The following is a 13,828-nucleotide window of genomic DNA, read 5'->3' as shown; positions in this document are numbered from 1 at the left end:
TAGAGCAGACTCCTTTCGGAAGAAGGGAGCCTCTATGTCCTTCTTGGGGCTCTTCCTGATAGCTGATACATGTAAAGCACCTACTTGGTCTACACCACACACTTTCACAAGGCATTACAGCGTGGATGTCCTAGCCCGCCAACAAACTAATGTAGGCCAGACAGTTCTCTGTACACTCTTTCAATCTACTGCAGCACCCATGGGCTAGTCTCCGCTTTTTGGGAGGACTGCTTTACAGTCTATGCACAGCTTGTGTATCTACAGCCACACATGCCTCGAATGCAAAATGTTGTTTACCTTGTAAGCGTCTGTTCGTGGCATGTAGTGCTGTAGATAAGCATGCGCCCACCCTCCTTCCCGGACGCCTGTGGCTGTTATAGAAACTTTCTTCACTATCTTTCTTTCCTCTCATGCATGTACATCTTTCTACGTATATCGCTTTGCTTCACATTCCATCCTCACCCTACGTGCGGGAAAACAATCTGACAATAAAGTCAATGACCAATCGCCTTATCGCCAAGAAGAGGAGTCACAGTACCTTGTGATTTGAAAGGCTTCTTCAAAGACAAACAACTTTCACACATCCAGACCCAACACTAGATGGAAGGAGTATGCACAGCATGTGTTTCTACAACACTACATGATATGAACAAATGCTTACAGGATAAGTAATATTTTCCTTAAGGCTCTTATTTAGAAAAGTTCAGCAAATGGTATTACAGCCCACAGTAATTTTGATATTACTGCAGATTTAACTTAAAATTCATTTGTATATGCATTCCTATGAAAGGTTGTAAAATAATTTTACTAAAAACCATTTGAAGGAATGACTGTTAATATCATAACCTCTAGTAGCTTTAGACAGTAGAATCCCAACAAATTGACTCAGAGTCTGAAGGATTACTAATTAGATTTGTAGGTGGTATCTATCACTGTACTGGTAGAAGCGGTTGCAGAAAGTACAGGGTTTCATATGCTAATAGTTTACATATATGTACTGTTTGTAATTCTGACTTTATGCTTTACAGGTGACACAGTTAACATTGGTGATGTATCATTCAAAGTGAAAGAACCACGCCATCCCGAACATGTGCCTATCAACTACAGTAAGATAAAGTTCTTTCTTTCTTTTAGTTTTTTTTAAAATGTTTTGTTGATTTGCTTAGTGCACAAATTACCCAAGAGGGTATCCAGACCCTTGGGTAGGTATGTGGTTCCTAAGGTGCTTATACATAGAGCCAGGTCTTCAGCTTCTTGGGGAACTCAAGAAGTGAAGAGAAGACGATGATGTGTTAAGGGAGGTCATTCCATGTCTGGTGTTTTTGTGGATTTGGAGAGTGTGTGCAAGTGAGAGTGAGGCAGATTGTAGATGTCTGGTGGGTTGGTGAAAATGTATGCAGCTGTTAAGGTATTCTGGTCTTGTGTTGTGTAGGGCTTTGTATGTGTCCGTGAGAAGTTTGAATTGGCTGCACTTGTGAATGGGGAGCAAGTCAAGCTTCCTGAATTGCAATGTGATACGGGTGCAGAGTGGGAGGTCGAGTATGAGTCTTGTGGCGGTGTTCTGGATGGCATGGTCTAGAGCTTGTGTAAGAGTTGTTTGGAGATTCTAACGTAGAGGGTTGCTGTAGTCCAGCTTGCTGAGGTTGAGTGTTTGCATGACAGTCATTTGGCATTGTGAGGCTATCTTTAAAGATCTTTTGCAGCTTGCATTGGATTTGGAAGCAGGAGATGCACACTGTGCTGACTTGAGCAGTCATGTTGAGCTTGTCATCTAGTATGATCCCAAGATTTCTTGTGTGGTCTGCAGGTGTGGGTGTTTGTCCTAGCTCCAGCGACGACCAGGTGGAGTCCCCAGGGGAGGTCTTGTTGCCAAACACTAGAACTTCCATTTTGTTGGAGTTGAGCTTTAGGCAGATGGTCCACATCCAGTCTGTTACCCTGATCATGCCGTTGGTTCTGATGGTGGTTGTCTTGTCTGTCAGGGAGAGGATGAGTTTGGTGTCATTGGTGTAGGAGATGACGGTGTTGTCTTGTGATTGGATGATGTTGGTGAGCGGTCTCATGAATTTTTTGAAAAGGGTGGGGCAGAGGGACATTCCCTGTGGCACTCCGTATATCAGTTTCTTGGTCTTTGATGTGAAGTGTGGCAGCCTGACCCTTTGGGTTCTTTCTCTGAAAAAGAAGCAACAGATCCATTTGAGAGCGGATCCTTGTATGCCAATCTTGTGGAGCCTTTTGATGAGGGTCTTGTGGGAAGCAGTGTTGAAGGCAGCTGCGAAGTCGAGTGGAAAGAGGGTCACTGTTTCTCCTGAGTTCAGGATGAATCGAATGGCATCAGTGACTGCGATGATTGCTGTTTCGGTGCTGTGGTTCTTTTTGAATCCTGATTGAGTGTTGTCTAGAAGAAGGTGAAGTTCAAGGTGGGTTGTGAGTTGCTTGTTGGCCTTCTCAATCGCTTTGGCTGGATAGGGGAGCAGGGATATGGATTGGAAGTTGATCAGTTGATTTGAGTTGGCTCTGGGCTTCTTGAGGAGGGCACTGGTTTCTGAAAGTTTACATTCATCCGGGAAAGTGTAGGAATCGATGGAGGTGTTGATGATGTGAGTCAGAGTGGTGCTGATGGGTAATGTTCCCAGGTTGTAGATGTGGTGGAGGCATGGGTCCACTGAGACCCATGAGTGGACAGTCTGCATGGTTGCTGCTGAGTGGTGTCTTGTGAGGGTTGTTCGTTAGATCAGGTGGGCTTCCTAGTCGGTGGAGGGAAGGTTAGCAATGAGTTCAATGGGGTTAGTTTGGTGTAGGATGTTGCTGTAGATGTTTGAGATTTTACTGTGAAAGAAGTTGGATAGGTTGTCGCACAGTTGTTCGTAGGCAGCAATGTTGTTGACGGTGGCTAAGAGTGAGAGGAAATCCTTGATGATCAAGAAGATCTCCTTGCAGCTGTTGGGGCTTCCTTAGCTGCAGGTCACTAGTGCTTTTGTGTTTTGTGTACAGTATTAATTTCCATTAAATACCAACACAATGCAGCTTATTATAATTATTGGGTATTTTTACAAATTTGATCAACATATTCAAATATCAGTGTAATATTGAAGGGGAATATTTAACATCCGAAAGCTTAGGTGTGGTGTTTTGTGACGGTTTTTGTTGATCCGTAAAAATGAAACACACAAAAGATGATGGGAGGGTGCAATAGGTCTAACCACTGGCAATTGCTCGGGGTTGCACTCCAACCCATTGTTCTTTTGCTCACCATGCCATCTCAGTTTGACCCAGCTATATGAAAATCAGTCTTTACCCTGTTCCTTATGGGAACAGCCCAGTGCAAAATTCCAAGCCAGGTCTTTCCTGAATTGAAATAGAAGCAATCCAGGAACGGTTTTGCCTAAGTTATAGTACATCATCGGGTAGAGCTTTGCTCCAGTGACACAGTGTGAGCATGCACATCTGGGAATTCCCATGACACTTGGGGTGGTCCATGAAACACACAAATGGTGATGGAAGGCGGCTTGCAATAAGCCTAACCACAGGCAGTCCCTCGTGCAACACACCAACCCATCTTTCTTTTGCTCACCATGCCACTCCAGCCATGTGCAAATCAGTCTTGACCCTGTTCCTCACGGGAACAGACCAGCCTGAACTACCAAGCCAGGTCCTCCCTGAACCTGAACACAAGCAACCCAGGATTGGTTTCACCCTAGTTATTGGTTCGTGAGCCACAAAAATGCAAATGGTCACTGTGTCGCTCTGACATTATTTGTGTTAATGTGTGGGCAAATGTTTTCATATGTGATTATTTTGAATTTTGCTATTATTTCCTTGTTAATGTTTTCTGCCATGTGTTTATGTAGCAAGTTTAATTTGCTTCTGTTTTTTTCTTTTCTTTTCTTTACCTTATTTTTTTTCTGTTTGCTTTCTGGTTCTTCAAAAAACATATTGGCACCATATTGTACAGATACTGTATGTTCAAGCCACACAGATTTGTGCATACGTTTTCACCCTGTGTATCTTAAAGAGCAGTAGAAGATGCACAGCTTTAGTATTCATGCTTTGAGAAAAAAAGGGTACTGAAGGCCAAGAAAAGGGGCATGGAAAGATTTATGCTTAAAATGTAGCTGAGATTGTACTTATTTATCTGACCTGGTTTAGGTCATTTGTGCTCTGCAATCCTGACCTCCCCTATAGATACATTTACAGGTGAGTAAGTGGACATGTGTAAATTTTCTCTTACACTTTCTGGTATATTTACTACTTTTGCGTTATCACCGTTTACAAGTGTAAATTTACTACAAAGTTTAGACTTAAAAGTTCTCAACCCCTGAAACCAGGGGGTGGAACCAAATTTACAAAGCAAAGTTACTGCTAGTTACTTTTCACATGTAAGTGGAGATCAAAGCCACCAGGTGGAGATCATCCTATAGTAAAGTATAGAAGAAAGCGTATTGAACTTAAAGAAAACTACAATCCAAAACAATTTTATGTTAAATATTAAATTAAATACATTTATATATTTATTTTGAATGTCGAACAAACTTAATTTTGAAAAAAATGTAATTAATAAAATATTTTAAATTAAAATTATTTTTATAAAGATTTAATAAAAACTACCCCTAAAGTAAAATGTTTGTATTTATTTATTATGTATTTAAAAATCACTAAAAGTTATGTATAGAATTTAAATGAATGGTTGTTTTTTTAGTTACATTTATGTTTAAATTAAAAAAGTTATTAAAATATTTTAAAAGAAAATACCATTTAATTGTTATTCGTATATAATTTTTTTACATTAAGTGTTATTTATACACATTTTTAAAAAGTAGACATGAATTCATTTATATTTAGCATTATTTCATATGGGGCACTATTTCAAGTCTCTACCTCAATTGTTTTCTATGGGAGTGCGTTGCCTTCCGAAGGATTGGCCATGTTTTATGCTATACTTAGTCCAGGTCTGAACTAGAGTCAAATTATGACTGTCTTGAGTCCTTTTTAGGTCTTGCCTGCTGACAACACATGTGCTGTTACTCTGACACATAGCGTGTACTAAAGGGGCTAGGAGCTCACCCATTGCCCATTGCTTATCACTTATTGGCTTCATTGTCACTTCTATTTGCTGCCTTCTAATTGGCCAGCGCTTGACGATGTCACTTCCTGTTCTTTTGTTTGGAGCGTGGCCCAAATACCGATTGATTTACTTTGATTAATGTCATCCCGGTGTCCTTCCTCTGCTTGCTGTAATTCAGGTATTATTTTTCTTTCTTTATGCTTCCCGTTTGCGTTACATCTTTCCCTTCCACCTCCCATTGCTTCTTCCCGACCACCTGTTGTCTGTGTTGCTTCTTCCCCTCCCACCCCCCTTCTTTATGTTGCTTATTACCCTCCCACACCCCACCTTGTCCGTGCTGCTTCTATTCTAATTGTGTTGCTTCATTCCTCTCGACTCCCACCCATCCACTGTCCATGCTGCCCAACCCATCGTCACTCCTGTTGTCTGTCTGTTCTTTCGTCCCCCAACCACCACAAGGAAGAAAGCAATATGACATGGACAGTGCTGTCATCGGTAAAGCTGGTGATCTCATCTTCTTCCTATTTGGCACTACTCATTGGGACGATGTGACACATGGCAGGTTTGACAAACAGGAGAGCAGGCCTATCCCTTTTATTCAGTGTCTCATTGGTTCTTCTTCCACTTCGATTATTCTTTCCTCTCTGGTGCGGATCTAGCCTGGGTATTCATGTTCCATGTCCTTCCTAGAGGTGTGTCAGATCCCTCCCTAGTGGCGTTACATACAGGCCATAAGCAGGGTGGAAAGTGTACATGAATGACTGATGGGTCCTAAATGATGACTTCTCTAGATTTCTACTTGAGGAGATGGGCTCCTATTTCCAACTCAAGACAGGCTCCGTCGAATTAGCTGGCACTCTGTGGGCATGCAAGGTGGTAATCAAGGCTAGGCAAGGGAATACCTTTATCATAAGTCTAGGGAGCGCGAAGGGGCAATTGCTTTCTTTAAGATAAAACTCCTAGGTTTAGAAAAGAGTTATATAACCCAACTCAATGTGGAAATGCTTTGTCAGCTGGAGTTTGCTAAGATTCAACCGAGACAGTTGAATCTAGATGAACCTAGTCTTGCATCGATGACCTCTCAGTGACGCATTTATGAGGCAGGCGTCAAAGCCAGAAAGCTTCTTTATTGCTTGCCGAAAATTGGGGAGGACCCCAGTTCCGTGGTGGCTGTCCATGACAATTTAGGAGTGTGGGCCACCGGATCTGTGGCAACTGCGGATACCTTCACTGCAAGTCCACTGGTGAGGTTGGAGGCCTCCTCTGTGGGTACTATATCGACTCCATCATTAACAACAGCAAGTGTAGTCAGTCAAGGAAAGGACCCATTTGTTTTGAGGTTAACATCCCTTCTGGCCTGGGGTAAATCACCTACAGCACTTCTTGGCACAGCCCAGAAGTTAGATGTACGTGTTGAGAAAGGGATTGACCCTCACCTTTTATTCTGCTGTGCCATCCCGGAGTAGTTATGGGGCACATTTTCATAGCTATCTCCAGGGAGGGAGTAGGCGATCCTGCATATGGTGAACTGGTTCAGTAATTGTACCTCGCAGGCATGAAGTTGAATCCCTATGACTAATCTGTAAATCATGGAGTGAGGATGTGTTTCCACAAGCAAGAGTGCTTATGGTACCTGTTGGCTTGCTGGAGAGCCATTGCCTATATTTTAGGTGAGCTGCTTATTTTCTGCTGTGACGGGTCATTTCTGTATAGAAAATGCTACCAAGGATGGCACTCAAACTACTTTCTAGGTGTTTCTTATTGCAACAGTGTGCAAGTCACTTGTTGGGTTTCATGGAGTCTGCTGACCAGGACGGAGTCTCTAACAATGTTCATATATGAGTTTGTAATATGCTTTTTAAGTGCTGGTAACACGTTGAACTGGCCCACTCCTGTACAGATTAGTGCCAACCTAAAATGTGCTGCCAGAGGGGCGAGAGGTCAATTATCCCATGTAGATGGGAATGAGGTCTACACCTCATTTGTCAGCCTTTTACGATCTGAGGGCCCAGCGTACTTCCCTATGCTGTGTTCTGCGAGTTTCTCCACCGTGAGCCCATCGGAACCTAAGCCAGAGTCTCAGGTGCCACTTTCCATCCAAACTTTAGAGGAATCATGGTAGTTAGCATCTTGAAAGACACGGAAGTAATGAGTTGGATTGCAGCCTTCCATCCACTTTTTCATGGATAGTTAACACTGTTTGCACACCCTTCAACACTCAACTCCATATACCTGTATGCTCCTCTACCTCATCTTTGCACTCTAAATCCGTATGCTCCTTGCTTCTCACCGCCCTGCTCCTTGCCAGCTGTGGCATGCCTCTTTCACCCTGACAGATCCCTGTCAGTTCATGTTCCTCTGTTTCTCACTCTGATCAATCTCTGTCTCCTCCCCTCCCATTACTATTTGCACTGCCAACACTCAAGCGTTTCAGCTCCTGTGATCATCTCTGATGCCTTTACAGATTGTTGCTGCTTTCCCTGCTCTTCACCCTTAAACTGACAGACCTCTGACAGCTCCAGCCCCCTCCCCATCCGACAGATCACTGCCAGATGCTGTCCCAGTTCCAAGATCTGTCAAACCATTGCAGGCCCTTGAATTCCTCTGTTGCATTGAGCACAACCTGTGCAGACTGTGATTATCTCTAGGCAGGAAAGAGCGATCAAAAGGCGTTTTTTTTAATTACATTATGCATAATCAGTTTATGCTCCGCTCTAGCTGCCCAGAGGCGATCAACATTATGATAATGAAGAGTAGGGGGTCCAGGCACTAGCCAGCGAGAGGTCGTACTTTGAACTCAGTGGCTAAAAGTCCAAATCACTGATATGTTTCCACTTTTTACTGTCCTGTGTAAGATGCAGTCTTTACTTTTAATTGTCGGGGTTTCCTTTCTGACACTTCAAACGTTTTGGCAAGTGCCTTACAATGGAAATGTAGGTCTTTCATTCCATTTCTCTAGTGAAGTGGTTCATCATCCAGCTGTTCCACTTTAGGAGCGACAGTTCCAGTTTTGGGAAATTGAACTGACTGTTTGTGATTGATATTCTCTTTTTGTTTGGCCTTCTGAAAGTACTTTTTATCTCAACAAGTAAAACTAGAGTCTTCAAAATTACCCCTTCTTCTGACTCTGACACACAAAAAATCCTCTTTTTAATCTCTGTACAGATTTATAATACTGTTTTTTTTTATATATATTTTTATTGATTATAACACAAGAGTAAGAATGTACATAACGGGTGTCATTTGGTGGGACATAGTACAGCGGTGAGCGGGCGAAGGAATTGAGGAAATACATTACAATCATAAGCATCTGAAAAATATCAATACCAGCTGAGAGCTGAGGCAAAACATTACGATACAGATAACCATAAGCAAACCGTACCAGAACCCGCCCACCAGGAATACAGGATACGCAGATTGGACACGCGACACCCGGATATGAGGAACAAAAAGATCAGGAGAATATGCCACATCTCTTGTGAAGAAGGGAAAAGGGAATAGAAAGGTCATAGAACAAAATAAAGGAAAAATAACCCCCCCCCTCAACCCCCCACCCTGCACCTCTGCAGATGGCTACGACCTAACCCCACTAGCAGCGTGCCTGTCGCCCCCTAAACTACACCCCAAGGAAGGGAAAAGATGGAGGAGGAGATGTATTACAAGACGATACGAGCTCCTGGACTCCCCTCTCCCCCGCCAAAAGTGGACCTCCCCCACCGTGGTATTAAGCAAGTTATAACAGACGAATAAGCAAACCAATAGGGGAGCCACCGACAGAGAAAAGACCGTCCCGCCCAGCCCCCGATACCGCAGAGGCAGCAAATCCCTTTTCACTTGCAGCAGTCACACCAAACCAGACAATAAGAATTCCATCGGGCCCGCACTCCCACAGATACAACCCAGCAGAGCCAAAAGAAAGTCACTGTATCGAATTCAAGCAAAAGTCAGCCCTGGCCCTTACGATCCATTGCACAAACCCCATCCAGTAGAACCAATATAGTAGCAAAAGAGTCAAAGCGTTGTTGAAAAAGGAGATCAATATAGCCTGAAAGAATCAAAAAGGTTGAGTCTCACAGTCCATCAGATACACGAAAGTCAATCCAAAAAATTTCAGTGGAGGTCTTCAGAAGAGAAGGAAGAAGTGAGTCCTGTGCGTGCGATGACTTCGCCGATCTTGCTAGGTGTTCAGGGGCTCCAGTAACGTAACGCTGTAATCGTGCGGGTACAATTGGCACCAGTTCCAGAACATATTCGGGGTTCTCCCCTCGAGGTAAATCAAGCTTCGTTGGGGTAACCGTATGTTGCAGGTCTGACACAAGGCTGGAGTCCGGTCTCAAACAAACAGTCACAAGGCGCGCAGTCAAATTGTGGAGAGCAGCCTCCATTTGCAGGCGAAGAGCCCCGATGGCGGCCATTACGGTCCCCAGGGTCGGTCCAGACACCGTCCGATCCATCTCTGCGCGAACGATAACAAATCAGATCTTCAACCCCGGAGGCCGGCTAATCCGGGGGAACCAACAGGCGCAGAGTGGACGGAGGCGATTGGCGACTCACAGGCTTGGCAACCTTTACACCACTGCCGAGAGCGGGGGCCCCACCCGCGGACCCAGAGGGCTGCAGCAGGGTCCCGGGACCTGGCCCCCCACCCACCGCGGCAACCACGTCTCGTCGCCGTTCGTCCAGTATTCACAGGGACCAAAGACCACCACCAGGATAGAGAATATGTTCCACTCCGATGAGACCCGACTCTGCCGGGCATCCGCGGCCGATGTTGTTCAACTGAAACCCGGCTGGGTCAGTACTCGAGGCCCCGGCTTACACACTGGAGGAGGCCCAAAAATAAAAGACGGTGTAACTTCGTCAATAAAGGCGATAAAAACTCCGGGATTGCGCCCCTGGGCTCAGCAACGATTCAGACACACGGGAGTCTGGCGGGAGGTCAGGATGAAGTTCAGGATAAGTCCGCCAGCGACGGAGGTCGATGGAGCCGGGAGCTTATGCGGCCATCTTGGTTGCTTGCCTAGCTCCTCCTCTATAATACTGTTTTATTTTGCGAATATTAGATAAATTAAAATTCTCTTTCTGAATAATAAATTGAGAAATTAAAACTCACCTAGATTTCTACTGACCGTGTTGGACCCCTCAAAGTCACACACACTTTAAAGCTTTTACTGATCATTTGAGGACCTACAGGACACAGCTCTTCAGATCTGATTGTCTTGCTTCATGTCCTAAGCAACTGTACTGTCTGTGTGTGTAGAGAGTGAATATTTCGAGCACACTTTCGTATATTCATCACACACTGTGAGCAAAAATGGGGATTATGCAGCCAGCTCTGACATTTTACTCAGCATGGCGAGAGTTTCCCTCTTTAAGTGAGCACTCTAAACATGAGCTTTCTAGTCCTCATAGAGCACCGGTTCTCAGAGCCTTGGTGTGCAAACATATTCTAGTCCTCATAAATATTTATAAGTACATACACACATGCACGTCACATTATGTTTCAGAAGATTTGGATAGGCAGGATATTGCATCAAGCCCAGAAGCTCAAAACTGTTCTCTGGTGAAGTCATTGTTGTTTTCAGATCCTTTTTAAAAACTTTTTTATAAGTAAGCTTTACTGTTTTCAAAACAACACACAACAGACCTTGCACCATTGTCACCAGTAGTGCCACATCACAAATAGTTGTATTTCTGATTTTACAGATCAAACCATTTTACTCCCACCATTTCCCCCATATCTTCCCATGCTTCTTGTTGGGCACACCAGTACACCCATGCTCTCTAATCTTCCAATGAGGGGGACTGTGAAGAATTCCATCTCCGGACGATATCACGCTTGGCAACCAGAGAGAGGCAACCCTGATGAACATCCGCTCCACCCATGGGCCACCTTAGGGGCACGATACAGGGGTCAGTCAAGCACCTGTGAGAGTTCTCGTGTTATCCTCTGCCAGTAGCGAACCACCACGGGGCAGGACCAAACCTCATGGTATAAGTCTCTTTTACAATAAAACACAATGGTTCAGCACACCATACAGTATACAGTAACAATAGTAATCAGATTAATGGTATGAAGGAATCAATTCAGTAGGCCTTAGGGTTTTCTTTCTTGCTTTTATTCAAAATCTTCATACAAAGCGTAGTCAACGCGTTTCGTCCGAAGGACTTCTTCAGGGCTGCAACAAATAAATATACAAAATATACATATTATACAAAATTATATTACAATTAAAAACCTAATTTGTGATACATCATAAGTGCAAAAGCATAATATGCCTGCTGCAAGATCCTTAAACATGAATAGCCTACTGACAGAATTTACAATTTATCCTCTTATAAAAAATGAAATAATAAGGACAACAGTCTATGAAAAGCAAGGATATGATACATTCAAAGAGTGTATCGGGCTTATAGTTTATCCTGAGTGGTTAGTGTTATGGTTTGGAAGGGAGATTTGAGATAAAGAAATTGAAACTTAAACTAAATCTGCAAATTAGTCAAAACTAGAAATGAGTTCAAGACCATGTCTTACCGAAAAATATTGGAAATATATCACTGATTTTTCGTTCCAAAACTTTTTTTGTCAAGGCAGAACTTCGAATATTTTATGGCGAATGATAGTCTGTTATGGGAAAAAATACAATCTATGTTTGTAATTTATACAATTATTAATGGGGCGCTAATAGATTAGCAAGCGAATATATCACATACCTTATCCTAAAAGAAACTAGTCAGTTCTTCTCAATGAGTATTCGTTAAGTAAGTAAGTCATCGGAATGGTGCCATTATTCACATCCCATTCCTGTGATGTCTGTAGTCACCCTAATAAAGAGTAAGGTAAGAGCCTATTTAGAGCCCACATCAAAGATATCCACATGTTACATATACACAGTGACCAGCTTCCTATTGAAATAGAAAGTTGGTTAGAAATGGACCTAAATGTATAGAGTCATATTATTATTAGCAATGGTATTGGAATACCCTGCTATGTCTATAAACAAAAAATAGTACAAAGAAAAAAGGAGCCTCCAAAAATTATATGAGGGATACTGGTATCTACTGGTGCATAAAACCGTACATGGAAACGAAATAGCTCCCATAGTTTATATATAGACATTTTGTTATCAAAAGAAATTCTCTTTAGTGATTTTTTATATTTTTAAAACAAAGGACACCCGACGCGGTCTTGCCCTTTGATATAATTATAAAAACCGGAAACCACATTGTGTAGGCAGTCCTAGTGTGCTGACTATAACCATCCAGGCAAGAAGTATTATGTGAGTCGAGAAAAAAAAACCCAGCCCTTATTATAACATCTGGTCAAAGCTTTAACCCGAGATAGCGGAATAACACCCAGACTGCTAGACGTTTAGCAGCCCCCCAGTCTTTACTTACTTGAATGTTTGTGGCGTGTTCGTTCTCCCTCAGTCACGGCCTCGAGTTAGTAGTTCGAGACTTGACCGGGAAGGACGAGTTTAAATAGCCCGCAAATTGGTATCAGCTGTTCACAATTTGTATCAGAGGACGCGACGGAACATACAAACACGGCAGCCATCTTAGAGTGGGTTGATTTCTTAGACCGGCTGTGTATATACTATAGAGTATGAACCGTATTCTCAACAACCATTAAGGTTGTAATAGTCTCTGAGGATTCTGCATGTAATATATTGATCAAGGATAAATTTACTATAAATTGTATATTATTATTGATTGTGACTTTAATACGAGACACATTCAGCAAAATGTAATTATGAATTTAGTACGAATGCAAAAAGAGCTGTAATAATAGGACAAATACCTTTTCTTAATCTTAAATCAGCTATGATTTACAAAATGCGAGATACGAACAGATTAATCCTATTATGCAACGCCATATTAAGACGGTCTTATCAGACCGACAAACAAGAAAACCAGTGAATCGCTTGTTCCGTTATTAAGCGCCATTTTGGAACGGGGGAGTACATTGTGACTACTCAACCTGATGTAAAGATTTGGCGGATATATGCGTCAAGCGCATCCGTCGATACGATTTTTCTAAGTCCGTGGTTATTCACAGATATTACTATTATGTTATTGTATATTAGAAAGTAATTCTTATAGAAATAGGAATAGTCATATGTCAGCTAATGGATTTACAATGATCAGCATAGTCTAATGCAATGTTTTGGTTTAGTTGGAGCTATTTATATAAATTAGATTATCACATACTATATTTATTTATTGAATTTTCAAGCCTTCTAAATTCTATAATACATTTGCTAGTTGCGATCTACTAGGCATTGGACAAAAGCAATAACCATCAAAGTCATTTCTCACAAAGCTCATTCATTAGATTGTAAGCTTGTTATTCTATATTAATTACATATTGCTGCCCTAAATAATTCTGGTGTTAAGGCTGATTGCATTAGATGAAATGAACAGTTCTCAACTTTAGCCATGCTGCACCGCTGAGATATTGTTTACACACTATTTTTGTCTATAATGGATAACTTATAAATTTACACATTAACAAAAATCAATCATTTTAACAGCATTTATAGAAGAATAGCATTTTTCCTCTTTTTGTTTCTCTTGAAAACAGATATTATTATAGGAAATGATACAATTCATTGTTGATATTAAGCCCATTAGAGATACTACGAAGTCGACAAATCCATGCAGCCTCCTTTTGTCTGAGCATCTTAGTTCTATCCCCACCTCTTATTGGTGGCTTTACATGATCTATACCATAAAACCAAATTTTTGATTCATCCGGGTGGT

At 42.2% G+C, this 13,828-nt stretch overlaps 1 protein-coding gene across 1 annotated transcript in view; it reads left to right on the top strand.

Annotated features, from left to right (window-relative positions):
• VWA8 (von Willebrand factor A domain containing 8) overlaps positions 1–13,828 on the top strand; it is a 1,418,144-nt gene that overhangs the window by 62,351 nt on the left and 1,341,965 nt on the right. The window contains exon 2 of the mRNA XM_078657276.1: positions 1,029–1,106. Coding sequence (XP_078513402.1) covers positions 1,029–1,106 — 78 coding nt within the window. The remainder of the gene's footprint in view (positions 1–1,028; positions 1,107–13,828) is intronic.

Source organism: Lissotriton helveticus, chromosome 8 (assembly GCF_964261635.1).
Source record: "Lissotriton helveticus chromosome 8, aLisHel1.1, whole genome shotgun sequence".
Lineage (NCBI taxonomy): Eukaryota > Metazoa > Chordata > Amphibia > Caudata > Salamandridae > Lissotriton > Lissotriton helveticus.
This window is presented reverse-complemented; position numbering and strand designations above follow the sequence as displayed.